At 43.0% G+C, this 26,586-nt stretch overlaps 5 protein-coding genes across 8 annotated transcripts; 2 read left to right on the top strand and 3 right to left on the bottom strand.

The window, feature by feature from the left end:
• Window positions 1-10,134: 10,134 nt before the first annotated feature.
• LOC6594506 (melanoma-associated antigen 9) lies at window positions 10,135-11,065 on the top strand. Of its 2 annotated transcripts, none has more exons than XM_002019453.2 (2): window positions 10,135-10,178; window positions 10,301-11,065. In XM_002019453.2, exon 2 carries the CDS (start codon window positions 10,301-10,303, stop codon window positions 11,024-11,026), a length of 726 nt encoding a protein of 241 aa, XP_002019489.1. In that variant the 5' UTR covers window positions 10,135-10,178; the 3' UTR covers window positions 11,027-11,065. The 2 variants fall into 2 exon arrangements, with proteins under 2 accessions (XP_002019489.1, XP_026851036.1); XM_026995235.1 differs by having other exon boundaries at window positions 10,171-10,178; window positions 10,272-11,065.
• On the bottom strand, window positions 11,037-13,924 carry LOC6594398 (centromere protein J). The gene is made up of 2 exons (XM_002019452.2): window positions 12,011-13,924; window positions 11,037-11,950 (listed from the first exon to the last, which is right to left on the bottom strand). The coding sequence occupies exons 1-2, from the start codon at window positions 13,895-13,897 to the stop codon at window positions 11,060-11,062; spliced, it is 2,778 nt and encodes a 925-aa protein (XP_002019488.1). The 5' UTR covers window positions 13,898-13,924; the 3' UTR covers window positions 11,037-11,059.
• Window positions 13,925-14,047: 123 nt separating this feature from the next.
• Window positions 14,048-19,410, bottom strand: LOC6594396 (GPN-loop GTPase 3). Its single transcript, XM_002019450.2, has 3 exons — window positions 19,346-19,410; window positions 18,634-19,292; window positions 14,048-14,273 (listed from the first exon to the last, which is right to left on the bottom strand). The coding sequence occupies exons 1-3, from the start codon at window positions 19,388-19,390 to the stop codon at window positions 14,117-14,119; spliced, it is 861 nt and encodes a 286-aa protein (XP_002019486.1). The 5' UTR covers window positions 19,391-19,410; the 3' UTR covers window positions 14,048-14,116.
• On the top strand, window positions 14,388-18,628 carry LOC6594397 (glutathione S-transferase 1-1). Of its 2 annotated transcripts, XM_002019451.2 has the most exons (4): window positions 14,388-15,132; window positions 15,205-17,141; window positions 17,750-17,897; window positions 17,965-18,628. In XM_002019451.2, the coding sequence occupies exons 1-4, from the start codon at window positions 14,662-14,664 to the stop codon at window positions 18,526-18,528; spliced, it is 3,120 nt and encodes a 1,039-aa protein (XP_002019487.1). In that variant the 5' UTR covers window positions 14,388-14,661; the 3' UTR covers window positions 18,529-18,628. The 2 variants fall into 2 exon arrangements, with proteins under 2 accessions (XP_002019487.1, XP_026843902.1); XM_026988101.1 differs by lacking the exons at window positions 14,388-15,132; window positions 15,205-17,141 and adding an exon at window positions 17,495-17,516 and having other exon boundaries at window positions 17,965-18,609.
• Window positions 19,411-20,940: 1,530 nt separating the features above from the next.
• LOC6594395 (pancreas transcription factor 1 subunit alpha) lies at window positions 20,941-25,906 on the bottom strand. 2 transcript variants are annotated; one of them, XM_002019449.2, is made up of 5 exons: window positions 25,674-25,906; window positions 24,458-24,835; window positions 24,223-24,388; window positions 23,949-24,093; window positions 20,941-21,363 (listed from the first exon to the last, which is right to left on the bottom strand). In XM_002019449.2, the coding sequence occupies exons 2-5, from the start codon at window positions 24,646-24,648 to the stop codon at window positions 21,104-21,106; spliced, it is 762 nt and encodes a 253-aa protein (XP_002019485.1). In that variant the 5' UTR covers window positions 24,649-24,835; window positions 25,674-25,906; the 3' UTR covers window positions 20,941-21,103. The 2 variants fall into 2 exon arrangements, with proteins under 2 accessions (XP_002019485.1, XP_026850630.1); XM_026994829.1 differs by having other exon boundaries at window positions 20,941-21,360.
• Window positions 25,907-26,586: the final 680 nt, after the last annotated feature.

Raw genomic sequence — 26,586 nt, 5'->3', positions numbered from 1 at the left:
CTTCAGTTTTCCTGTACTGTTTGCTAAGCAAATACTATGACTTATACTTCAAAGGAACTGTGCATTTAGTCATTTGTCAACCATTACAAAGTAATTAATGATTATTGCAAATATTTGCTTAGAGACTGAGTTTGCAATTGAGTTTTATGAATTCAAAGCTGTGGTTTATTTTTTAAGGGAATTTTAAGTTTAGTCATCATTGAATAAAGTGATAGTTAAAAAATCTTCTGTATCGCCTCACAACTATCCAATCCCTCAAGCAGGTTTGTGTTCCAAGTCTTTTGTGTGTTGAAGAAGGTGAAACCTTTCTTTGTGAATATATTTCCATTCAAGCATATACCACAAGTCTCTCGAAAACTGTAGTTGATGGATGACCTGAGAATATCTAACCCTATTTAGCATTTTTAAGATGGATTAACAGCTCTCGAAACAATGGTAAGGCAAGGGCAAACCCATAAATATCTTTAATTTGTGGCCATAATATTTGTTTCTCACCAACTTCAACCAAAAACAAAACAAAAACTGTGCAAAAAGGCCACAGAAAACTAGGCAAATAACCCAAGAAACCCTAAGATAGACAAAAGCCAGCAAATTGCCGAGGAAACTATGCTCATGCAATTGGCTTTAAACAAAAACAAAAAAAAACTTTAGACCCAAATTGCAATAGCGAAAATATTTGAACCGGTTTTCCAGCAGCAGCCAGCAACTGGGAAAACGGCTGCAAGCCGCAGAATGCACTCCAATGCCTTTTTGGCCAAGTTTCAAGCCTCAAAGGCAATTAGACAGAAGGCGGGTTCTAAGACACAGCTACCACTGCTACCATATCTATTGCTATTTGTTATAGTTTTGTTGTTGCTGTTTAAACAAATGATGTCATTGTAAAAGTTATTGGGGTTATTGCTTGGGTCGGAGGGGGGGGTCTGGTCTGTGTGTGTGCGGCTATTTGCACTGACATTTCACATTTCACTCTCACTCCTTGTATGTAGAAATGGCAAAAAGGCAAACAACAAAGGCAAATAAGAGGGGAAAGAAACAGAGAAACAGAGAAAGAGAGGGAGAGATCGTTGAGAAGGAGAGGGGAAGATCGTTGAGTGAAAGAGAGGTAGATAGCATGGCGAGAAAGAGAGAAAACTTGTTTTCGGTATTTTAAATGGAATGTTTTTTCTGTCCATCGATGTTGCTGTTTCCACCTTTCCTCCCCTCCCCTCCTGAGCATTTCACTTGTGTTTTTTGTTTGTTCAATAAGAAAGCCGCAAAAGATTAGCATAAATCGGTGAAAATATCCAACGAAATATCACTTGAACTGAAGATTAGCACCAAACCGGCAAAAGGTTATCTGTTATCTGGCCACGTTTATAGACCCAGGGAGAGAGAGCGAGAGAGACACACAGGGAAACAGAGAGAGAGAGCGATTGAAGCGCACACACAGACCGATAGATAGAGATATATTTTATACACGTTCGCACCGGGGCCAAACCGCTCCGTCTGAAGCACGTCCACCAACTGATCTCTCCGCTGGCATGGATATGGAATGGTAGCGTGATTTTGGTATCCCACCACAGTCGTGTAGACCACGTTTAGATGTCTGCAGAAGGATGGCCAACCGCCCAAACAGGTAACTGGTTATAGCCGTGTTGAGTTTCAGCTCAGCTGAGCAAAGAGAGAGAGAGAGAGTGCCAGAGAGAGATCTGTACGAGAGAGATCAACAGGTATGGCTATGAGAGAGGTAGATTAACAGGTATGGCTTTGAGAGAGGGAGAGATCATCAACAGGTATAGACCTCTCTCCACAGGTAAAAGAGCGTAAGCTCTGCTTGACATAATAGTTGAACGCTCTCTCTCTCTCTGTCTCTCTGTCTCACCCACTCTCGTCAGGTGTGTCTGGTGATCTGCCATCTGTGGGTGTACCCACCGTCCTCTCTCTCTCTCTAGAAGTCGCTCAAGACAGACGACCATGATGCATACAAGACTCTGACTATGGTTTTTTGGCAAGGCAACTCTTTTGGAGTCCAGGCCTAGCAATTGTCAATCGGCTGACAAGTGAACTCAGCGAACTATTTGAACTGTCCAATTGTTGTGCGGGAGGGGAAAGGGGGAAAAGACTCAATCCCATTGAAAAAACCCCAAGTCAACGTCTGGCATTCATTGGTACGATTACGCCTACAGTTTCGGTTTCTTCTGCTTCTTTGTTGCTTGGTTGGGGTCTCTTGAAAGATCACAAAAGTCATTTGGGATCAGTGCAGAGGGAGTAAAGTACTTAAGGTTCAGGGCTACTTAGGAACATCATATTCTGAAATGGCTGGGATATCTGGGATATACAAGCTTAAGGCAGTGCAGAACCCAACCCAAATCATAGATACAAATCTTTAAGATAAATTCAACAAGAAATACCACTTCCTATCGAACGAACCCACATAACGAAATCCCAGAGAATTCCCAAGGTTTTTTTTCATCTGCAGAGCTGCTGTTCCCAAAATAATAATTCCGCTGATCAAACCGCCAGCCATCAAATGCCATCAATGCAAATATCAATCCAATGCCTCATCGAAGAGACGATGCGACGCGCCCAGAAACCGTCAGCACACATCAATGGCCAATCACATTGGTTAACCAATATTCCATATGGAATGGAATCCATATTCCATCCGTCAAAAGAAATGTGTGTTCAAAGAACTCACAAAATCCGACTCACGTCAAAAGATACGAATATCAAATGTGCAAACAGTGGAGTGTCTGTTGGGTCTGTTTGTTGCCTTTGTTACTGCTGGTTCCCCTTGTGGTGGTTGCATATATTAAAGTGCAACGAAAAAATCCGATTCAGAAATGAATGCGCTTTTCGGTGTTGCACAAACAGTGCCGCCGCCACTGTTGCATTGTCTCTGGTTTTGTGTGCTTTTGTTTGTTTTTCCTTCTGTTCGGGCCTTATCGCAGCTGCTGCTGGATGCCACAGAATAATATACAAAATAAACACTAAAAAAAAGATAATAATAATATTGCAACCTCAGTTTATGCACTGCCATATTGTTAATGGAGCAATATTTAAGTTTGCAGCAAAAAAGAAACTACAGAAAAGGGCTATTACGAAGGCTAAGATACACCAAATGAAGATTGAAGATCCATTTACGATTTGATTAAGGTTTGAGATACTTTGCTAGGCCAGAAAAAGATATTTGAGAGCATTCAAAGCATTCTCCAACATCTACAAATCTTTAGGAAAAGAAGAATAAACTTCAGTCTCAATACAACCCAAAAGAGATCAATTAAATCTACAAAATCTTTTCTTTACTTTATCCAAAAACCCATTCCACAATTATCTGTGATGCTGCAATCAAAGATACAATCTTAGAAAGAGACTCGAAGACAGTATGATTTACAGACAAACCTGATTTGTGCCAGTGAAGGGTTAGGACCCCTCCAGCACTGAAGACTCTTACAGCATCCAGCAAAATGTGACCAATTTTAAGGGGGGCATGGGCAGCATCCCCTTTGGCAGCTCCCCACAAGCTAGCGGCTTGCACCAATTTGCCACAGACATAAGCACCCACTTCCCCTCCAACTCCAACTCGAACTCGAAAGGGGGGCGATGAAGGAAAACCTGATACTTGTGTGATTTGTTTTTAGTTATTCGCATGCAACTGGATATCGAGAGACTCGAGACTCGAGGGGCAGCGAAAGTTGTTCAATAATTATAATTGGCTTTAATTAAGAGTATAATCTACATAGAAATTCGAAATTAGCGAAAATGCCAAATCAAAACTGAAAAATTCATTCCGACATTATATAAAAACGCTAAAAATGAAGATTTTCGGATGCCATTGCATGTGTTACATGAAAACAGAGGCCAAGTTTTCCCCATGCGGGGTAATGTCTTCATTCGCGTTACACATGAAAATTTTCATGATGATAAAAGCTAAGAGAGTTGGCAAAATTAAGGCCATGGCAGCGAATGAAATCTCCCACAGAGCCTATCCCAATTTCGACTGTGTTTCAAAAGATGCCGAAACAAAGTTTCGGTGCGCGTTTTAAATTGGTTTAGTTTTCCTTATTTGTTCATTTAAAGCATTTAACCAATTTGCTTTGCTCTGCAGCTAAGTGTTGCGTCAATATTTAGGGGTTTCGTTTTCTTTTTTGGGTCTTGGGTATAACTTTTATTATTGATTATTGGATGATTAAAGTCAAATAAATCAAAGGCAGGTGGGTCATAAATAAGTGAATTATAAAAGGTGTTTAAGACTCAAAGATTTATGTTTTTGAAAGTAGTTTGGGAGGCAATTATTAACTGGGTTTTGAGATGAGAGATATAGAAATGGCAAAAGGAATTTTAAAGCCATTCTGTGGCAGATATTTCCAAGAGGAAGGGGAAGAGCATATAAATAAAATCGATAAAAATGTGCGCTTTAGGGATAATTTAATTTCTGTCCTGGAATTTAAACTATCTACAGATCTTCGATATTTCTGAATACATCTCCAAAACTCTTTTAATTTCAATAACCCTGCCTTCGTGGATTATTGCCTCATCCACACAGCTGTTTGGGTACAAATTTCCACCCGTATCTTTCGCAATTTATACACTTTAAAATGGCTTAATTGAGCAAATACTCGCACAAATCAGATGGCCAACGATCGTTGGCCCAAACCCAAGAAAAAATGTGTAGCAGCTGCCATTGTTGTTGCTGCTGCTGCTGCTGCTGTTTATTGTCAAAGCGGTTAAGCGACATGCCACCAAAAATGATTGACAATCACTTTACAAACCGTTTTCATTGCAGCCCCGAGACTTGGCGACTCGCCTCGATAAAAACCAGAGAGAGAGAGAGAGAGAGATCCCAAACACACATGCAACACGCTTCCCCATTGAGAGGCAGCGGCAGCACCAACAACTTGTGGCAGACACTCGCCAACCAGTTGCATATGAAAGTAAAAGTAAAGCAAATGTAATATATACATATATAGATACTATACGAAAATGCATTTAATGCAAAGATGTAGAGGTGGAAAGAGAGATATATACACCATATAAAACAAACAAAAGACAAGTCCGGAGCCGGTGCGAAGACAAGCCGCAGCACACACCGGTTGTGAATGCAGACAAGACACCATATACCAGACACCAGACATATATCAGCCTCATATATATACATATATATATTTATATATACATAAACCCGCTAATGAAATGCGTTCAAAAAAGCCGCTGCGCCTGTTGGACCGATACTCAGATGCTGATAAACAAGCAAAAAGAAAACAGAAATTAAAAAAAAAACCCCAAAACTCAACTTCATTTCGAAGACATCATGATGTCATAGGCCAGGCCACTGGCTGCATAATCTTCTCTGAGAGATTTAAGTTGGACTTAAGCAGCATTTCTTTGAATAATCGCACGATATATAGGGGTATTCGGAATGACTCAAAAAGGCGTTTGGCCTGGGAATTCTGTGACATAGGAAATATTTCAAGGAATTCTTTTGAGAGATATTAAGCTTAGATATTTTATATGATGTTTACTGCTTTTTACTTTCTTGATATTTTTCGATCTTTATTTCTTGTTCAACTATCCTCATGGAATATCAATTACGGAAATACAAAACAAAATCAATAATTCATACTGTTTGGATTGAAATGGCAAGTCCGTCCCCGTCTTGGCCATGACCATGACTCTCGAAGAGACTCTCTTCCCACGATTTTCAAAGTTAAATCAACGAAATTCATCAAATTGATGCATGTGTAACACGACATCAGGCTTCATAATAATAATTATTATAAATTATTTGCCTTTGGCAAAAATGTGTCTTGTGAAAGTTTTTCACACAGGAAACGGGCCACAGATTTATGCAACAATCTATGGTTATTAGTTGTGTTTTTTACCATGCAAAGTGCGATTTTTGTGGAGGGAGACCTGAGTCAAGGCTGCAGTTGACAACGTTTGCCGACTGCATACAAATTTCGCGAAATTGTGATTCAGTTTGCGCCCCATGTGACGAACAACTCGTACAGTCGCTAATCGACCTTCACAAGGTAAACCGAAAACGTCACCGAAATATATTTGTGTTCCAGAGAAACCTAATTGACTTTTTATGAACCAATTGGCAGCAATCGACATTGTCTATTTAGCATTTACTTAGCGTAGAGAATTACGCGGAACATGACTCAGTGCTTCGGTATTTTTCCAAGGCATTCACTAATTTTGGGCAGCTTCGACTCATTTGTGTATGTAAAAGACATTGAATTTAACTCCTAAGTGTTTACAAAACGGCATGGCTATTTATGATATTATTAATAAATATTAAACTGTAGAGTGATGTGGGTTTCTGTTTCCCACTTCAAAGCCATCAAATCATGGGGTTGTACAAAATGATAAACCATTTAGAATACCCCAAAAACGAGATATCGTATCGTGAATCGTGAAGAGCAATAAAAATAAATAAAAGAAACCTAAAGACAGTAAAAAGATCAGGTTGAAGACCCAGAAAGATTCAAAAGAAATAAATAAAAACGGTTTTCAAGATGACCTTCAACAAATCTGCTCATGCAAAAATATTTGAATCAAAAACAAATAAAATAGAAGGCAATAAAGGTATTAGTCATTGAAATAAATTACTTGCTTAAATTTTGGTAAATCCTGTTGCTTAAAGGAATCTTCTCGAGTCATAAAACGTAATCTCTAGATCCGTTTGGCCATTAATTTTGAACATCGAGAACTGGAACCCCCCATTCATGGGTTGGATTTCATCATTCATCTCCAGTCAGCTTCATTCAACAACTTTCAGAGCCTATAAAATTCAGTGCGTTTGTGCGATTTGTCATGCACGAGTAATCTTGGCCCCCAACTAAAGTCAAGTCATTCCTCATTTGTCCGTCTTTAATTATGACGATTGTTGCAGCCGTTTGGCAAACCGTTTTGATAAGCCTTTAATTTGATTATCAGCTTGGAGCCGCCATCTGGCTTGCATCGAAATTTATTAAGTATAAAAGGTCGACGAGGCTCGTCTATTTTGGGCCATGGTCTTAATTAGGAGGCCAATGGCAAAGAACAAGCAAAGTCGTTTGTTTTTAGAACTGAACTTTAGCCACCTCATGAAAAGTTGTTAATTGTGAAACCCATTGACATTTATAGGAGAGTAGAACTGGTTGCTTAGAGAGTAGCTGCAAATCATAATCTAATCGATGTGCCGGCGTCTGGGGACCCGACTTAGCCACGAGCCGGGCACAAGCACCCGGTTCGACAAGAATGCCAAACCACTCCGCTGAAGGTAGTCCACTTTTGAAGGAACGGCACGCAGCCAGCAACCAGCGACTGAGTCAACGACAGCAGGCTATTGTTGCTTGGATTCTTGATTTCGAAAAACTGGGGATTATCGGTACACTCTATCAGGTTGATAGAGAAACATATGAGAAAGAGAAGGGAAATAAGCCATAAATAAATATTGGGAGTAGAATGGACTCTTTTAGACCCATATTCCTCAATAACATATCATAGGGTGTCCAACACTCCCCTACATTCCTTGGATAGCTTTCTTTTTTGTGTGGCCTTTTCTTGATATTCTGTTATTAATTTATTAATAGTTTTTACCACCATTGTGTGAGCCCAGCAGCAGCAAAAAACTGGTCGCTGTCGTTACTCTATTGGCTGGTCATGGGTTTTTGTTTATCATGAAAATTCTAAATGACTTGCTCCAGCCATTTGCTAATTTTTAATGGCCACAAAACGTCTCAAAAGCTGGTACAGCCAGTTCCCAAAGACCTTGACTTTCTTTTCAGCAAAAGCAACAAAAATACATATTATATGAGACATTTCTTCAACTCTGCCGGTATCCGACTCTGACTGCAGAGTACAATTAGCCAGGCATAAAAAAAATGAGTCGTGGTCTGAAGTTTACGTTACAATGCGCATTTTGAAAGCAAAAATGTTTATCTGTTGGTAGAAAGTCAAAGTCAAAGTGTTGACAATGACTATTTGTTGACTCACTCGCAATTTCTTTGAGACACGGAGACACATTGGCGCAGATGCCAGATGCGGAGATGCCTCAGATTTGTGGGGAGTTTGTATGCAAATTCTAAAGTTATTACAACCCCTGGTGGAGCATAAAATTGCGCACCTAAACGGATATCCATTTCAGTTTCAAACTTAACAAAAGACTCGGGCCGCATACATTTGTGAACTCTTTGAGATTGGGGTTTTTGCTTTTGTTTAAGGCGGAACAATGGCAAATCAATTAAAGCTTGCCGCCTGGCCAGTCAACTTTTGTCTGTCTTCCGCCTGTAGATTTATTATTTATGGATACAGCACTTCACTGTATGCCGGCTTACGCAGTCTCTGGTAACTAGTTTTCACCTCAGCCACCTAAAACACACATTTCAAGGCAATAAAATCTGCGGTGCGGTTTGGCCTCAGTCTGCGTTTGCGTTTGCTTTTGCATTTTGCGTCTGGTAGTGCACTCCTGGGCGCGTGTCTGCACAAACTGCATTACCATTTCGTCGTTTTGTTTGTTTTGTTGCCTCGAATCTCTGCGTCTCTGCGGCAAATGTTGACCGTGCATGTCATTCGAGTTTAGTTTTGAAAGTTGTTTGCTTCCTGCAATCCACGTCGCGGCAATTTTACCATTTTAATTAAAAACACATCACCTCCAGAGACGCTGCAATCCTTATGCAAAGTGCAATTTTTATGCTCATCTCATCGGTTGGAAAAATTGGAAAGAAAAATCTCTTACAGCGAATAATGTCTTTCTATCGAAGGAAAGGCTGTTGGGAAAACTGAAAGTGAAATACATTGAGTGACAGAGGAAAGGCTGTCTGTCCAGCATAACGAAATCAATCAATAGTAGCCCACTAAAGGATGTGCCACTTCAGGCATGCTTAACCCACTTTCGTACGTCCTAACAAGCCAATTGAGTGCGCATTTGCACTTGAATAGCAATAAAAGCAGCTGTCAAGGGTAGTCGGATGGAGAAGGGGAAACATAAAACCATTTAGTTTCCAACAAAAACAAGTGTACAAAAAATTCAAATTGAATTTACGCGCCACATTTGGCTATCGATGCATCGATTCCTGTTCATCGATAGCTATCGATTAGCGCGCCACCTAGCGCCTTTTTGTCGCAACTACATGTACAGCGCCACCTAGCGCCATACAAATTTCTTTAATTTATTTCGCTTCTTGGTTTTTGTTTGACTTATTTCGCTAAAACCTCTTTTTGCGCAAAATGCAATAAAAGCAAGTATTAAGAATACACCAGTTAAACAGAAAATTGATTCATCAATCGTATAAAATTAAGTGGGCATGGCTAAATGTTCTATATAGATAGTATTATTCAACGGAACAAAGAATATGAGGAATTGGTCGTTTTTTGAATCGAATTTGAGTTCGCCGCAGTTCGCTTTAGCAACAATGAGTCCCATTCACACTGTTGCGGCAACATTTACTTGAAACCCGTTTTTTGGTCAAAATTAAATACATAAAGGTAATTAAAAGAAGCAGTCTTGTAGAAAATGCATTTAAATATGATAAAGCTAAATAGGCAAATCTATATTGCTTGAAATATAGGCAATACCCGATTCGCCGCAGTTTCGCTTTTGCAACAATGAGTCTCATTCCATACACAAACATGTTGCTAATTCCATGCACACATACCCTGGGGGAAATGGATGTTATAGAATTGTGAATACGTTTGTCTTCCAAGGCTCAGTAGGTATCAGGATCGAGATAAATATATACAAGATACTAATAATACTCATGAATAAGTCAAAAACATATCAATTTGAGAAAAGGTCTTAATAAATCATGTTTCATCTTCATATAAACTTAACGAAATAGGGTATAAAAATGCCTATACACGCATCATGTCTTTTAATACCAGCAACATTGCGACTGTTTTTTTGTTGAACTATTTCGTTTAAGCCTTGTTTTAGCCAAAATACAATAAAAGCATGGATTAAAAACTATCCAATCTTGTAGAAAATTTATTCTTCAATGAGATAAAATTATGTGGGCAGAGCTAAAGGTTTTAGTTAGTCAGCATTATTCAATGGAATATCAAAATTGAGCAATATGAACGAATTTCCTTTTTCGTTTGTTTTGATTGACCAATTTCGCATCTTTTTTTTTTGTTTGAATTATTTCGCTAAAACTTTTTTTTACGCAAAATGCAATAAAAAAGCAAGATACACCAGTCAAATAGGATTCATCGTATGTATAAAACTATGTAGGCATGGCTAAACGTGTAAATGGCCTAGAAGATTCTTCCATTGTAAATAAAAACATCGAGTCACATTCAAACAGTGTTTTGTTTGTTTCTTTGCAATTTAAAGATGGCCAGCACCTCTCGTGCCGGCAGGGCTGGCACCTCCCGTAGTGGCAGGAATGCCACTCAATCTTCTCAGTCGCAGCAGCCTGAAGTACTCACGGAAATTGACGACAAAGTGCGCACTATTTTGAAATACATTCTGGATCACTCGGCGGCAAAGATACCAATGAAGGAGAAGGACTTAGTTCCACTAGCTGGGACTAAGCCTGAGCTTCACAGCCGCCTTCCGTTGGTGGCCAAACTGTTAGCGGAGCGCTATGGCATTCGACTGCACCAATTGAATGACGCCACCAAGATGTACATTTGCATGGCCGAGGCGCCCATGGCCTCCATTCACGAATTGACGCCCGAGCAGCGTCCCCAGCTAACGCTGCTTTTCCTTGTACTGATGTACATATTTCTGCGCCAAATGCGCGTCGAGGATACAAAGCTGTATGCAATGTTGGCCATGCTGGGCATCCGCGTGGACGAGGATCACGCCTACTTTGGCAGCAATTTGCGGAAACAAATCGAGGATACCTTCGTCAAGCAGCGGTATGTAAAGCGAGAGCGCTCACAGCCGGATAGTGCTTACGAGGAGGTCAAAACCTACTTCATTTGGGGCTTGCGCGCCAAGGCGGAGTTCACCTACGAGCAGATTGTTGAATTCTCTTCAAAAATACTCAAGCAACACCCCACAAACTTCTCCGAATTGCTGGAGATTGCCAAGTCGTATGATAATAACAATTGAAATATGTATGTACATTAAACTGAAATTTGTTTTTTAATACTTTGCATAGTCGGTGTCCATTATGAGTTTGCCATCTTTATCCTTGAGACGCACGCGCCCATTGGAATAGCGCGTTTCTTGAGAGCCATCCGGATAGACCATCTTGACAGTGCCATCGGGATACTCGCGTCGCTTATTCAGCTTTGTGTGTATCTCCTTCTGGCCATTGGGCAGATTTAGAACCTTATCACCATTTCGGAGCTGCACGAGACGCGTGCCATCCGCATAGCGCCACTCCTCCTGCACCTCGGCATCACTGGGATCCACCATTTTGATGGTATTATTGGGAAAGCGTATCTCAATCGTGCCATCTTTGTGACGATGCTCTGTCTGGCCATTGGGAAACTCCAGTATTTCCAGGCCATCCAAATAGGTTGTGTGCCATGTGTTTGTCTCCGCATAGTAATACTTGACGGTGCCCTCCCTGATGTCAGACTCCTTTATGTCCTTGTTGAAGTACAACATTCGCACGGTCATGGCATCGGCGCTGATCTTCTTGAGGTTTCCATTGGGATACCAAATGTCCTTGCTGCCATCTGCATTTACAATCTCACGCTTGAAGTCTGCAGCCGCTGCGGGTTCGACTGTGGATTTTGCTTCAGCTGCTGCTTGAGTTTCTGCTCGCGGCTCTTCCTCATCTTCGTCATCACTAGCGCTGCTGCTGGGATAGCTTTCGTCCACAACCTCTGGCTTCTTCTTAGGTGTTCGATTTCGATTTGGCTGTCCATAGCCACTGCTTTGACCCCGTGTAGGCACATTGCCACTGCTCTGACGACGGCTCATGGACTCGCGCTGCTTGGCTGTCCCTTTAGAAGGAGGTCCATCCAAGGACTTGGTGCGCCGTCCATTCTCATCGATACGCTGAGCTGAATCCGTGGGAGGCAGCTAAACGAAAACGAATTAGTTCATAAATATGACTTTGATTTTTATAGTTTAAATACATACCACCTTTGGCGCCAGTCTAGCAATATTTCGGTTGATTTCCTGCAGCATTTTGGAGTTGTTCTCGCGCGAGACCTTGATCAGCTCCTGCTCCAGACGCTTGTTCTCCTTACCCAGCAGCTCAATCTCATCGCGAAGAAGGCGTTGCTCCTTCTCCCCGGCCCGCAGTTGGGCTCTCAGGCGTGCCTGCGCCGAGATATGGGTCTGCTCCTTCTGCTTGAGCTGCAGCTCCAGCGACTCTACCTCCTGCTTGAGGGCTGCGATTTCCTTCTTTTCTTTGCTGTTGACATTGCTCTTTTGTAGACGCATCTGCTGATCAAACTTTCGCCGTTCCTCTTCGATCTTCATGCGCTCGTCATGCAGGTAGATCTCCGCTTGGATTTTCTCATCGTGGACACGATCCATGGCCTCCAAGTGGTCTTGAGCGCACTTGGCCTTTTCCAGTTCATGCTGTTGCTTGAGACGTATTAGTTCCATATTTTGTTTTTTGAATTTGGCTATCTCCGTTTCTAATTCCTCGAGACGAGTGCGCACAAGATTCGCCTTCTCTTGTAGTTCTTTAGTGAAAGGCTCGTCTGCGGATTTACTTTGAGCCTCGGACTTATTCTTCTGTTCCAATGCCTGGAACAGAGCGGACTTGAACTGCTCGAAGAGTTGGACATTGGAGCCATCGCCAAGGGTTGTGTCATGCGTGTCATTGGAGTCGGAGAAGCGTACTCGCACTTGATTTTTCCCAACTTGCAGGGGCGTCATTGTAAGATCAGTCGTCTGATCCTCCTCCACCTCGTCGTCGTCGTCGTCGTCATGGTCGTCATCATCGTCATCGTTTATTTCCGTGATCTGGGCCACCTCTGGCTGCAAATGCATTTGCCTCACCTGCTGCGTGACCACAATCTGATCCGTATCGTCCGCCGTCTGACGGCGCTGCTCCTTACGCGCCATGAACGTCCGTATGCAACTGGAGTTCATGTCAAAGTTGCCCTCCAGTGCCTTTTGCTCCAACAGCTCGAATATGCTTACATTGCTGTCATCATCGACTCGCAGCTGGGCGGTGCGTCGTTGAATGAGGGGCACTGGCTTGATGCTTTGTGTATTCAAGACTTTGGCCCAACACACGCCAGTTAGGGGACTAGCCTCAGAGGAATGCTCATCGTCGGCAGCATGCTCTCTGCTTCTCTGCTCTGCGAAACGTACTCTGGGCGACACGCTGGTTGTGCTTGAGGATGCGTAGGAAGACTTGAGGTCTGGCGTGGAATTGCAGGCAGTTTTAGAGCTGATAAGAAGCTTTTGGAAACGCTGCTCATTGGCGTCTGGCGGATAGGATAGAAGAGCAGGAGCAGGAGCCTGTGTAGGTGGCTGTGCAGTGGTAACTTTTTTCGCCTCCTGACGCGTCTTCAGAATACCCTTCTTCTGTGTGGGCGTGCGGAACTGTGGATGCGCGTTTGCGAATTTATAACGAGGCAAATTCTCCAAGCGCAGCTGATCAGGATTGATCTTAAAGCGTTGCTTTAAACCCTCGCCACGACGCAGAAAAGGACGCTTGGGCTTTGCAGGTTGCTGACTGTCGCCCATGGCGTCGCCGCCCACTTCCTCCTGATATTCTGTGTGTCGGGGCATTTGTATGGACACATGCTCCTCCTGCTGACCGTCATCCTCTACATCGGATTCTTCAAATACACTACTCTCCGCGCTGTCCACTTCCTTGTGAACCAGTCCCAACAATTGGTACATGTTTCGCTGTTCCATGCCCAGCATAACGCGCTGGTTGTTTTGACGCTGCTCCAGCAGGCGTTTCTGCTCGTCCTGCCAACGATTCAGCGCCTCCAAGCGCTTCGTTATATCCTCTTGGCTAGTGGCAAGGGCTATGGAATTCTCTCCATCGCTCTGCATAATTGTTTCACATTAAATTTGCTTGTTTTGTTTTTGGACGCTGTACGCGTATTGGAATTCAAAATTGTGGAAAACAGTGCTGCAAAACGTCGCTGAAGAGTGGCAGCACCAGCCAGGGATGGGATTTGGAATTAATGGAATTCATTTAAATTATCTTTTTTTCTTATTTTTATTTACAGTAAACAATTCACAGAATATTATTCATATAGACTGAATCCTTCACATATCTGGGTCCCTTTCAATAGCATCAGGCTCATCAAAGTCACGAACTTGGACATCGGCATCTTCTCCGAACTGCAAAATGTTGTCAATTTGCAGCAGCAGATCGCCAATACTTTCCTCATCCTGAGTGTCCAACGGGAAAAACCGCACCAAACTGTAAATAATGGAAATTAATGGAATAAAATTGAAAACATTTAAATAATTTCTGTGTCAAAATTGACGGGTGGCAACTCCGCACGTAGCCCAGCCCTGACACCTCGAACAAAAGGCATTTTTCGCATCACGAAAGTAAAATGTGCGATTTAACTAAAAACAATGTGAATCTATAATAATTAATAGTGCGTGCTAAAGGGAAAAACTAAAATTTACATAATCGTGTAACAATTACAAAAAGGCGCGCCATAAATTTGCTAACAAAAATACCACCAAAAAATCCCGTGCATCCGGACAAAAATCGCCTAAATTACGGTACAACACTTTTTTTCGGGCAAAATAACGCTGAAAATCCGGTCAAACAAATACCGGTACTACCATTCAAAAATATGGACGAAGGCAGCGGCGCCGACCATGGCATGGACCTGTCCAAGGTCTCCGTGGTCCGCTCCGCCAAGGGCGTTGATATGCTCTGTGTGGACGATTACCTATACCATTTCGATCGCATTGGCAAGAACAACACCTACCGATGGCTCTGCAACCGGCGAAAAGATAAAATAACTCCCTGCAAATCGCGAATCTGCACCATTCTACCCAATGGACTGGACAAGACGAAGCACGTTGTTGTCGATGTGCCCGTCAACCATATCCATCCCCGATGCAGTGATCATGAGGTTAGCAAGGTGGCCCAGCGCAAGCGTATCGCTATTATGAAGAAGAACGATGCGTACAGTTCCACACAGCCGAAAAGAGCTCGACTGTATGAGCGGGCTTCGGGGTCAATGAGGCCACCCGAATTGATTTCAGGCAGCATTAGTTCCTCCTCTCTGGAAGCTCTCCCCTTTCACGTTGACTTCGAGGTACAGGCTCTCTCGATTTAAGCCCCCTCAAGCTCGCCACTAAAACTGTCTGTATTCGCTTATATTTTGCAGGAGAAGGACCGTGTGTACATGCTGCGACGTCGCGATGGCCGTGTTATGGTCTGCATCGATGGACATTTATATTATTTGGGCGGCAAGTCATACAAGGGAGAAATTTACAGATGGACATGCGTCCGGAAGCGGGACATTGAGTGCACGGCAAAGATATGTACGGAGGCCACTTTGGATGGGGGACATCGTCTGCATTTGATCGAGACGGACTCTCACATACATCCACACTACTCGGCCGACAAGCTGATGACCATGTTTTCCAAGCACCAAATCGTTTTGGTCGAGGACGACCAAACCGTTGACGTTCTGCAGGAGTGTCCCAATATAGAATACTTCCATCCGGAGCAGTCGACTATTCAATTTGACGATCTCGATTCGATGATTATTGAGGATTGTGAGGAGAACTATGATGTGTACATGGACGATGACCAGAGTGCAGAGATTTCTGCCGACTTGGAGGAATTTCAGACTGAAGAGGAACAAACGGTGGAGGAGGTGTCGCCGTCACGGAAACGAAAAACCAGTGGCTCTTGGCCAGCGGCATACGATGTCATTGCAAACTATGTCCCTCCGCCCGGCTATAATCCACTGACAGAAACCGATTTAACAAAATTCACATTTCTTCCATCGGCCAAAGGCCGCAGAGTTCTATGTTTGAATCGATTCCTGTATCACTTTGACTCGCAGAGTCGGTCCAACGGCCACATGTTCTTCACATGCATCATGCGACGCACCAAGCATCTGACCTGTCACGTGCGCATCACTTTGAATCCAGTTGGTCCAATGGTGCTGCGCATCAATGGAAAGCATACCCACGGCATAGACCACAAGGAAATCCAGCGAAGACTTTCACAGCAGGCCAAGCTAGATCTTGAGAATCCCCCAGAGCGTCAGCACAATTTGGCCAATACAGAGCTGTTCGAATATGAAACCGAGGACGAAGCTGAGCAGCAGAGTGCCGATGGCAGCTACGAGCAACTGGAGAGCCACTTGCAACACGACGATCAGGAGCCACAGGGAAATATTGTAATGAAAAAGGTAATCGGTATCGATGGCGCCATCAAAATGGAACCCACCAACAAGTCAGTGATGGTTGAATATGTTGAATATGGTTCGGACGATATAAGCTCCAAGGTTGAAATAGGGACCAATGTCACCGAACACAGGACCAATACATCCACACCGTTACCCAAGGTACCGCCACAGCCAGAAATCACGAATATACGTCGCCGTCGAGATGTCGTAGAGCCCGCCAAAACGGAACTCCATCCGGACATGGATTTAACGAAAATCTGCACTTTACGCTCGGCCAAAGGCAGCGAACTATTGTGCGTCGATGGTTATATATATCATGCAAAGAACCGTGGCGTTATATCCCGAAATTATTGGGTCTGCATCAAGAGTCGTGATCCGGAGATCAATTGCAAGAGTCGCATATCCACAGCCACGCAAAAGGATGGCTCTATACGTGTCCTACGCGTATACAACGTTCACACGCATCCATTCAGCGAGGCCGACATCAAGCGGCGCCTGTTCAACGAGATCAACAAAAAGAACAACAAGAAACTCAAGTTTCGGCCACTCCACTTTATTGGCAAGTCGTTGGACCAGATACAACAAGAGTACGGCGACCTGGCCGTTGAGCGTCTGAATGTGTCCAACCTCAGTAACGACATTATGGTCCAAACAAAGCCCAGAATTCCAAGTCCCAGTAAGAATGACAGTAGCAGGGCCTCAGTGACATCCACAACCAAGTCCGAGCCGCTGGAGGAAAATGAGTTCATAGATGTTGTGGTCGAAGACGAAGAGGGGGAGCAGCATGAACAAGTCTCCCTGATAGATGGTCAGTACATAGAAATGGACCATGACAATACGGATGCCATTATTGAGGTTGTGGAAGAAGTTGCCGATGAAATGGAAAGCTACGCTCCCATTGAGTAAGTATTTACCAAAACGGGCGAGGTATGACCTCCAGGGATTAGAGGTAGACTCCTGTAGATTCTTCAGAGTGCCCTGCACTTTATAGAGAGCGATCTCGCCAATTGGGGTGATCCACAAAGAGTATTTTATCTTCGTATAAATATTATTTGTGGCTTGGTTGAAACTTGTTTGAATTGTCATTGAACTGGTGATGGCAGCGTGTCATAGCTATGCTTTAAACCCCCACAGTATACAGAAAGCGAACCACCTCTAAACTGAACACCTGCAATATATAATACACAATCTTTCGAGCAATAACCGGCCCGCCATCAGTAGTGTTTGAAAGCTGCGCGAGCGCACTTTGAATAATTTTGTTGTGATTTTCGATTGAGGTAAATTATGAATATGCAAGCAAAGAAATGCCACAAACTGCCAGCACGTCGAAAAAATCGAGTACCAAAAATAGCTACTAGCAAAAACGCCTCCGAAAATAGATAATTCATTAGAAATAAAAAGAAGCCCACTCTAGAGGCAAATTACTTTCACTTTTTGTGTGTAAAAGGGAAACCGGTTCAGCAAAAAATAAAAATTAAAGAAAACTAATACTTAATTTATTCCAAAACAGACCCGCTTATACAATGAAACTGTATGCCGTATCCGATGGACCGCCTTCCCTGGCCGTGCGAATGACTTTGAAAGCCTTGGATATTGAATATCAATTAATCAATGTGGACTTTTGCGCCCTAGAGCATCGCACCGAGGACTATGCAAAGGTAGGGTATATACAACAAAAAAGGTTCGAAAGAGTTGAAATAATCCAAAATGAATGCTGTATTTCAGATGAATCCTCAAAAGGAAATACCCGTACTGGACGATGATGGTTTCTATCTGTCGGAGAGCATTGCCATTATGCAATATCTGTGCGACAAATATGCGCCACCAAATTGTACGCTTTATCCGCAGAGCGTGATCCACAGGGCATTGGTCAATCAGCGATTGTGCTTCAACATGGGCTTCTACTATGCCCCCATTTCGGCCCACAGCATGGCACCCATTTTCTTTGACTACGAGCGCACGCCCATGTCCCTGAAGAAGGTGCAAAATGCCCTGGAGGTGTTTGAAACATATCTGGAACGATTGGGCTCCAAGTATGCCGCTGGCGACGATGTAACCATAGCTGATTTTGCTTTAATCTCGGCCACCATTTGCCTGGAGGCCATAGATTTCGATTTGTCCCCATATCCTTTGGTCAACAAGTGGTACACAAACTTTAAGGAGGAATACCCGCAGCTGTGGGAGATTGCCAACAGTGGAATGCAAGAGATAAATGCCTTTGAGCACAATCCACCAGATTTATCAGAAATGGACCATCCATTCCATCCGACGCGCAAGACCAAGGCTTGAGAATTATTAATAATTATTAAATAATTTAAAAAAATTATCTATGCTAGTAATTAAGTGTTTAACATATTCAATACATGTGAATATATGCATATTCTTTTAACTCACCTGAAATCCTCAATGAGCGAACCAATGGCCTCTGTAAGCTTGCGATATTTCTCACCAAACGACGACCCAATGGTCAGTTCTCCCATTAGATTGTGCGCATCCGGCTCCAGGTACAGATCCAGCTGCTTTCGCGCATCAGCACTCAGCAGATCCACTTTGGTCAGCACATTCACATGGGCCTGCTCCATGTTGGCCATCACACTGAGGGCGGCCATCGTGCCCGATATAAATTTGGCGCCATCCACCATAAATTGCGAATCGAGGCAGAAGACCACACAAGTGCGAAAGTTCCACGACTCCAGCAGCTGTACCAGCTGTTTGCCCATTTTCAGATGAGTGAACAGCTCAATTTGTCCGGGCATATCAAAGAGAATGTAATCATCGTCCGGCTCTCCCACCATCAGCTCATCCTCGCCGCCGCACAGCTGCGCTTTCAGCCAGTCCTGGTTCTCAATGAGGAACTCCAGGCAAAAGATTAGACCACCATTGGGTCCGTACTGCAGCTCGTCATCCTCCATGGCATCGTCCAGGTGTATCAGCTCGCGTATATCCGCAAGAGGACTGTAGGTAAAGTGTTCGGCTGCCGGGTCCAGATTGACAACTTGAATGTTTCGTTTGGCGTCCATGGCATGCTGCTGCATAAAGCTGCAGTACGTCGACTGCGAGTGAAAGAAATGTTATTTCGTACGTACAGGGTATTCCCCAAACATACCTTGCCGCTGCCCGCAGGACCCACAATTATTTGCGCAAACCGCATGCTGTAAAATTATCAAAAACCAAAAACAAACCAAAACAAAACAAACGTGCCGAGTGACCCTCAGAAATATACCAAAATATACCGTCACATCTTAAAAATATACCGAAAATATACTGACGAATTCAAGTTCTATTTTACATATTCCTCGTTTTTGATATTCCGTGGAATATTACCGTCTATATAGAACATTTAGCCATGTCCACATAATTTTATACGATTGATGAATAAATTTTCTACAAGATTGGATAGTTTTTAATCCTTGCTTTTATTGTATTTTGGCTAAAACAAGGCTTAAACGAAATAGTTCAACAAAAAAACAGTCGCAATGTTGCTGGTATTTAAAGACATGATGCGTGTATAGGCCTTTGTACACCCTGTTTCGTTAATTTTATATGAAGATGAAACGTGATTTATAATGACTTTTTCTGTAATTGATATGTTTTTGACTTATTCATGTGTATTATTAGTATCTTGTATATATTTATCTCGATCCTGATACCTACTGAGCCTTGGAAGACAAACATTTTCTCAATTCTATAACATCCATTTCCCCCAGGGTATGTGTGCATACCATACGACCAATTCTTTATTCCGTTGAATAATACTATCTATATAGAACATTTAGCCATGCCCACTCAATTTTGTACGATTGCTGAATCAATTTTCTACTTCACTGGCTTGTTTTAAATACTTGCTTTTATTGGATTTCTATATAACTTTGAAAATGAAATGCAAAGCGCCTGCGCTTTTAAGCTTACTGATTTTCCCCATTTCAACCCTATGTGCGGTATATTTATCAGATTTGAAATTACAGATTATCGATGACTGCAGCTGTGTCCGCCCTCAGTTAATTAAATCGTTGACCACAAAAACGCAAAACAGAAGGCATAAATTTACATATGATGAAATTGATAGATCAAATGGGCTAGACACAATCAAACCGCTCAATCACGTCATCACCCGTAGCAACCCCCGGCCCCGGGCTAATCCTAATTGCTGATAAACATCTAAATTGTTCAACCAGACGCGCGTCTCTCTCGTCACGAGGACAGGACAACATCTGTCCGTCTAACGACTGACAGTCATAATGATATTTTAAATGGCACACTGAAAACGCTTAAAAATAATAATTTTTCATTTCGTTTTTAAAGAAAATTCTTTGGCGTGTGTGCATGCATGTCGGAAGACCGGAAATAATTTTCTAGTACCCCGGTATTGCACACCCACCCCCAAATGGTGAAAAAAACTGAGCTGCACTTGTACTATATGACATTTGTCTGTCTCACCGACCATTCTCCCTCTTTTTTTAATGATATCGACAACAGGGACACACAGTTATTTCAGGGTACGAGAGGCCGAGGCCACGAGGACAACCAGGGGCCAGGTGTTCAATATATTTTGTGCTGATAACTCTATAATTTAGCTACAATTGCTCCTTTTGCCCCCGGCATTTGAACCACAACAATTACTGATGATGATAACGGTATGATTGTAGATTTGTTTGAAATGTTTATTCGATTTAAACTAAACCACTAAGTATAACATTTAGATATTAGCGAACTTAGAGCAATTAAATACCACAGAACATGTTTTTTCTCATATAATTATTAAACTGATTAATATGTTATAGATGCAATGACTAGCAAAGCTTGACTAGTTGGATGTTTCCTTTCTCTCTCTATGAGGATTGAGTGCCGTGTCTGTACCTCCTCCTCACATGCCATTGCCGCTGCCATAGATGCTGGCCCCGACTCCAGGATCCGACATATCGGTGGAGCCGGCACTGCCATTGAAATCATCGCTGCTTTGATTACTATTTTGATTTTGATTCGAGTTGGTGTTGTTGTACAGCGGTTGGATCTGTGAGATGGGGCCGCGTGGATCCTCTGGTGTCCAGGTGCGGGCATAAAGCTTGCTGCCCGGATATCGATCGCCCTTGCGATACCAGGACAAGGAATGCGCCACACCGCCTGCTGGAAAGAAGAACAGTTTCAGAGAGTGAGTAAAATGGGGGAAAATGTATCTAGAAATGGGAGCTAAGAGCAGTGTCTTTCTTGACACGGCTTTCCCTCAATTTCCAGACTCTAAAAGATATTTTCCCTAATAGCTACGAATACAAAGACACCCAATCAAGAGTCAAGAACCGCCCAAACAATTAAAATTGTTGCCAAAAACTGAGCAAATGCCATTAGCGGCCACATTACAAGCCCATCAGCGATGCAGAGCAAACAAGCAATGGGCTAAAGGGTTCGGATCCGTTCCGTTCCGCATTCGATTCCTTCCTTCTTGTTGTTGCAGCTGCCGCCCTGCTGTGCCGCACCGCCATTTGCCTTGAACAAACAAAACCAAAGCCCAAAACCCAAACCCAAACCGGAACCCAAAACCCTACCCCAGCTAAATCAGGCGTCCAATCAGCTTGCATCCCAGACAGAGAAAAATCCCACCCGGGATGGGCAATTTGTAGCACTCCAGGATTTCAAGTGCTTTATGCGGGTGTTGCTCAAATATTCGACACCACCCCACAGCTTCCACCATGGTCTTGTTGCAAGTTGGTGTGAACATATGCCAGGCGCGTGCCACACTCCCCCCCACACTGCCGCACTGCCTCTTTTGCACCCGTTCAAATGGGCGTTTCATTGGGTAGTAGCCCCCCGAAAGTTTCCTTTTTTTGTGCGGTTTTATCTACGAGTATATACGGTATATATATATATGTATGTATGTATGTATGTATTTTTGTTTTTGCTGCAACATTTTTAATGCCCGTTAAGCATGAAAACGCTTTTGCCATCAGAGCTCCATGGCTCTGGGGTCCTGCGTCCTGTGCCCGGGTCGACATTCACTTGGCCTTTAAGCGAGCACCGAGCACCGAGCACCGAGAACCTTGTCGACGAAATGGATGGCGACAGTAGACATCTGCTAGAGTGTAACGAATTTCTCACGCTATGATTATGTCGATTGTGCTTTGTTGTTGTTGCCTTTGTTGTTACTATTCTCCGTGTATTTCCCCCCAACTGTCGCTCTATCTATCTGTCCGTTTGTCTGTCAGTCCGTCTGTCTTTCTGTCAATGGTTGTTGGGAGAGGGCAAGGTGTATGGCCATGTGGGGTGATTTTTATCAGGAAAAAAAAAAAACAAATTATACATCAGCAGAGCTTGCTTGCATGTTCATTTTGTTAGGGACTTTATCAGGAGTTCGTTCTTAACCTGCCTTAGAAGGAGGGCAACCAATAATCACAATCAATGCGTTTTTATATACTAAGGAGACGGTTTTCTCCTGGGGTTTGAAAACTATGGGATTACGCAGCCCGATATTAGCCTTAGTCCATATAGTATATTAAGGTAAAATCCTATTATTGGACTAAAAAAGGTCTTCAATCCGACACAGTCTTGAACCGACCTCCACGTCTGCAATGGACACCGTCTTGAATCGATCTAATCCTCTATCGCTAATAATTCTATGGCTATCACATACGCACATTGTCCTACTGGAAGTTATTGAAAAAAAACTTCTTTCCTTAACTTCAATCTATTCAACAATTTTCGGATCATTTTCTTCCCTTGTCGCTAAAAATAAATACCATTCCTTGGGGATCTCCCATTTCCATGTCAAATATAATTTAGCAGATATATACGCCCAATAACGAGACACATAAATAAACCTAATTAATATAGAATATTTGAATTCCTTGAAAAAAACTCCCAAATTCCCAGAGCTCTAAATTTTAATATAATTTAGGTACCTCCTCAACCACTTTACATGATATATTTCCAACAGAAAAAAAAACCCGTTCGTGGACGAACTTTAACCATTCGAAATTTCTGTTTTGACATACAATGGTCGAAAAAAAACCTATAAAAAAAGTTGGGAATACTTTTTAGCTATGCATAACACTCAATGAGGAATCTCGAACCCCTTTTTGCTAGACGCGTAACCCCACATCGACACCCTTTTAGGGTACCAAGTGCCTGGGCTATTAGTTATGCAGATGCTGTGGCCGGAACTCGTTGCAGGCCAGTTGCAGTGTCATACATTTTGAATAGAAAAATTATTAACCAAAAAAACCGTGACCAAAGCAACTTTTATGAGCTGGCACACACACGGAAACCCCTAATCCATAGCCATTGTTTCCTCCCGAAACTTGTGGAAAACCTTTCCAAGCCACAGCCACAGCCACATCCAACATCCAACGGCCTACATCCCGAGTGATCGATGCGACGGCAATGAGCAAAACAATTTCCTTGACTGGCAGTCACGCAAAGCCCCGCAAAGAGAACCGAACCGAAGCAAACCGAACTGAACTGAACCCCCCGTGCGAGAAGTGTGAAAATTCTAATTAGTTACACTTAGGCAGAGACAGAACAGACCCAGAATCCCAAACCATAGCCATGCATCCCCTGCACGATCTGTTGTGAACGACCCAAACCCAAAAACCAGCAACCTTCCCATCGATGATGGCCTTTGAATACGCCAGACAGTCGCCCACCCGTGCGAATTATGTTATTAAATGTGGACTGAACCCACAAGATACCGTATCACTTTTGATTGATTGACAACTTACTGCGATCCTTGAGGATGATTTTCTTGGGCGGTTCCTTTTGGTAATTGCGCTGCAAGCTCAGTCCTGGCTCGTTTCCATTCTTATCCTTCTTGACCATTTCGCTGAGGAATGTTATATAGCTGATGGCCAGCTTGAGTGTATCGACCTGAAAGAGGGGATTGCATTTGAGAGGTTATTAATGGGTGGGAATGATAGACTGATGGCATGAGAGGGTGTATAAACGCTTATGAACGCTTCAGTAATGATCATCCCCGATCCTTCCCCGATTGCTTACCTTACTCAGACGCTTCTCATATGGCAGCGTTGGAATATGAGTCCTCAGTCCCTCGAATGCCTCATTGATGCTCTGCATCCGTCTGCGCTCTCGGAGATTGGCCGCCTGCCGCTGCTGGGCCATCTGGGAGGCGCACTTCAAGCGACGCGGCTTGTGGCTACGCCGTCTAAACGAGAAGCTGGAATTAATTAAAGCCTTGCCCATCGATCCCCCACCTAAACACTCCAATCCTTACGTCTTCTCCGTGTTCTCCTGGTCGCTGTTAAAGCCGCTGCTATAGGCATCGTCCTCGTCATCGCTCTCCGAGCTGTGCTCGTCGCCAAAGAAGTACTCGGAACTCGAGGTGGAGGCATTGGTGGCCTGCGATCCTTCGAAGAAGTGACGCGCCATGGTGGCCTCCAAGTCAAAGTTGTCCATGGAAAACATCTTGCGCCCGAATGCTATGGAATCTGTTGCACACTAATTGGCCGACAAGTGCATAACGGTTAAGCTAACACTTCCGCTTCCGACTGGCCCTGATTGCCGACGCGTGACCAGCACGTGCCGTTCTTCTGGGGAGTGGGTGAACAAATGGGTGACAAGTGTCCTTCTTGACTTTTGATTCTCCCTCTCTCTGGAAATGACGGAATATTAAATAGGGGGTTTATTTGTAGGCTTTTACTGTACTTGTTCAGTTGTTGGATTGTGATAATAAACATGTTAAACAGTTTTTCCGATTAGATAAGATATGGTTTTATTGCTGCTAATAGATATGATAGGTGTCATGTTACATGGATAAACATTTCCGTTACAAAAAGGATCGTTCAAGAGTGCGAAAGATAAGTGTTTATCAGTCTGATGGGGATTTGAATCCCACTTTTGGATGTATCTATATAGTTAAATATATGCAGAGTTAAACTTAATCCTAACGAAGCCATAGCTGAAATATTTTCATAGGAAGTAAAAGGCTTTCCCCCTAACATTTCATATAAACTAACAAAAACAACGGATGTGAGATATTGCATGACGTGTGACCTGCGGTACCTGGTTATAACCACAGATCTTCGTACTTTTATAGATTCTAAATGTAGAGTGGAAAATTTACATCATTTGGTGATCCTAAGAAGAACAAGACGACACATCTTTTAAAAAAGATCGATTTCGCTTCTTCCTTGCCTTTTGCAAGAATCTCGTACCAGGTACAACAATCTCTCATCATTTAGTTTCCGATGAATCAGGGTACCGATAGAATACCGATGGAAGTATTATATAATTCCAATGGTATCATGTGGTAACAAATCTAATCTTCCCTGCTCTTTTGGAATTCTGTACACCAAAAATATGAGTAGACAATCCTTGATTTTACACAGATGCCAGAACATTAAGACAGTGGGTACTGTTTTCAATCACTTATGTATATATCCATGTTCCTACTATCACATATCACGTCAAGTTATAATCGCCTAACTTACCTCACAGACACACCCAAAATATATCCAATGATCGTTTTGACTAGATTGATTTCCAATTTTTAAAATCAATTACTTTTTAGACGTATTAAAATTGCACATCCACTTAAGCACTAAATATTTCAACATACACACACGAAACGAATGACTTTTGCGAACACCCCCTAGACCCTAGATATCCCCTGATATAGATGGAACGTTGCTCAATGCACGGCGGACACTGACATCGAAGCGCGTCCTCGTTGCGAACTCAGAGACAGCCGGAAAGCGAATGCCAGGACTTGTCTGATAAGAAGAGTTCTACACACACCCGAGGGGTTGCAGATACACAGTATTCCGTCTCTATCAATGGCGGTGCGGGCGGAGTTAAATGCTCCGCCAATCGGAAGCGAGGAAACCCAAAGTTTCGGGTGGCGTTTTAAGGGTTGCTATAAGCTTATTAGGAAGCCCGTTCTGTGAAGGTGGGTTGGGTGGCTAGTGGAGTTTTTCAGGCCGTGTTCACATTAAATTGTTTTTTGATTCAGTCGCTCGGTTTATCTGTTTAAGCGGAATTATTGCCCAAGTGCTTGACAATGGAAGAGGTGTTGATATTTCGATGTAGACAAGTGTTTCGCCTGCGGGATTGTGGCACGGGGAAGGGAGGGGAGGGAGCGGATGGTTGTGGCAGCTGCACAAGTTCCACAATGATGTGTCGGAATAATCATCAGCTTGGTGTTCGTTCTTTCACACCAAGTGGATTAGTATTTCCTACAGGCGCCTAAGTCTAATTAATGATTTGTTTCAACCGAACACAAAACTAGTCAAACAAATGCCCAACATAAAAAAAAACAAACGCACACAGACCCAGCAAAAGACCCAATGGAATTTGTCAACCAGCATAATTTTTAAGCATTAGCGGAAAGACATTGGCAAATAT

Source organism: Drosophila persimilis, unplaced genomic scaffold, assembly GCF_003286085.1.
Source record: "Drosophila persimilis strain 14011-0111.01,24,50 unplaced genomic scaffold, DperRS2 tig00000000-arrow-pilon, whole genome shotgun sequence".
NCBI lineage: Eukaryota > Metazoa > Arthropoda > Insecta > Diptera > Drosophilidae > Drosophila > Drosophila persimilis.
The sequence above is the reverse complement of the archived record's forward strand: the minus strand, read 5'-3'. Positions and strand labels throughout refer to the sequence as shown.

Bases quoted from the DNA above. Each gene is read 5' to 3' on its own strand.
- LOC6594506 (XM_002019453.2), top strand. From the start codon at position 10,301: ATGGCCAGCACCTCTCGTGCCGGCAGGGCTGGCACCTCCCGTAGTGGC.
- LOC6594398 (XM_002019452.2), bottom strand. From the start codon at position 13,897: ATGCAGAGCGATGGAGAGAATTCCATAGCCCTTGCCACTAGCCAAGAG. The intron at 11,951-12,010 runs GTATGTATTTAA...GTTTTCGTTTAG, and splicing joins CTAGACTGGCGCCAAAGGTG to CTGCCTCCCACGGATTCAGC.
- LOC6594397 (XM_002019451.2), top strand. From the start codon at position 14,662: ATGGACGAAGGCAGCGGCGCCGACCATGGCATGGACCTGTCCAAGGTC. The intron at 15,133-15,204 runs GTACAGGCTCTC...TATATTTTGCAG, and splicing joins CCTTTCACGTTGACTTCGAG to GAGAAGGACCGTGTGTACAT. The intron at 17,898-17,964 runs GTAGGGTATATA...GCTGTATTTCAG, and splicing joins GCACCGAGGACTATGCAAAG to ATGAATCCTCAAAAGGAAAT.
- LOC6594395 (XM_002019449.2), bottom strand. From the start codon at position 24,648: ATGTTTTCCATGGACAACTTTGACTTGGAGGCCACCATGGCGCGTCAC. The intron at 24,389-24,457 runs GTAAGGATTGGA...CTTCTCGTTTAG, and splicing joins CAGGAGAACACGGAGAAGAC to ACGGCGTAGCCACAAGCCGC. The intron at 21,364-23,948 runs GTAAGTTGTCAA...TCTTCTTTCCAG, and splicing joins AATCATCCTCAAGGATCGCA to CAGGCGGTGTGGCGCATTCC.
- LOC6594396 (XM_002019450.2), bottom strand. From the start codon at position 19,390: ATGCGGTTTGCGCAAATAATTGTGGGTCCTGCGGGCAGCGGCAAG. The intron at 19,293-19,345 runs GTATGTTTGGGG...TTTCACTCGCAG, and splicing joins GTCCTGCGGGCAGCGGCAAG to TCGACGTACTGCAGCTTTAT. The intron at 14,274-18,633 runs GTGAGTTAAAAG...CATTATTTACAG, and splicing joins TCGCTCATTGAGGATTTCAG to TTTGGTGCGGTTTTTCCCGT.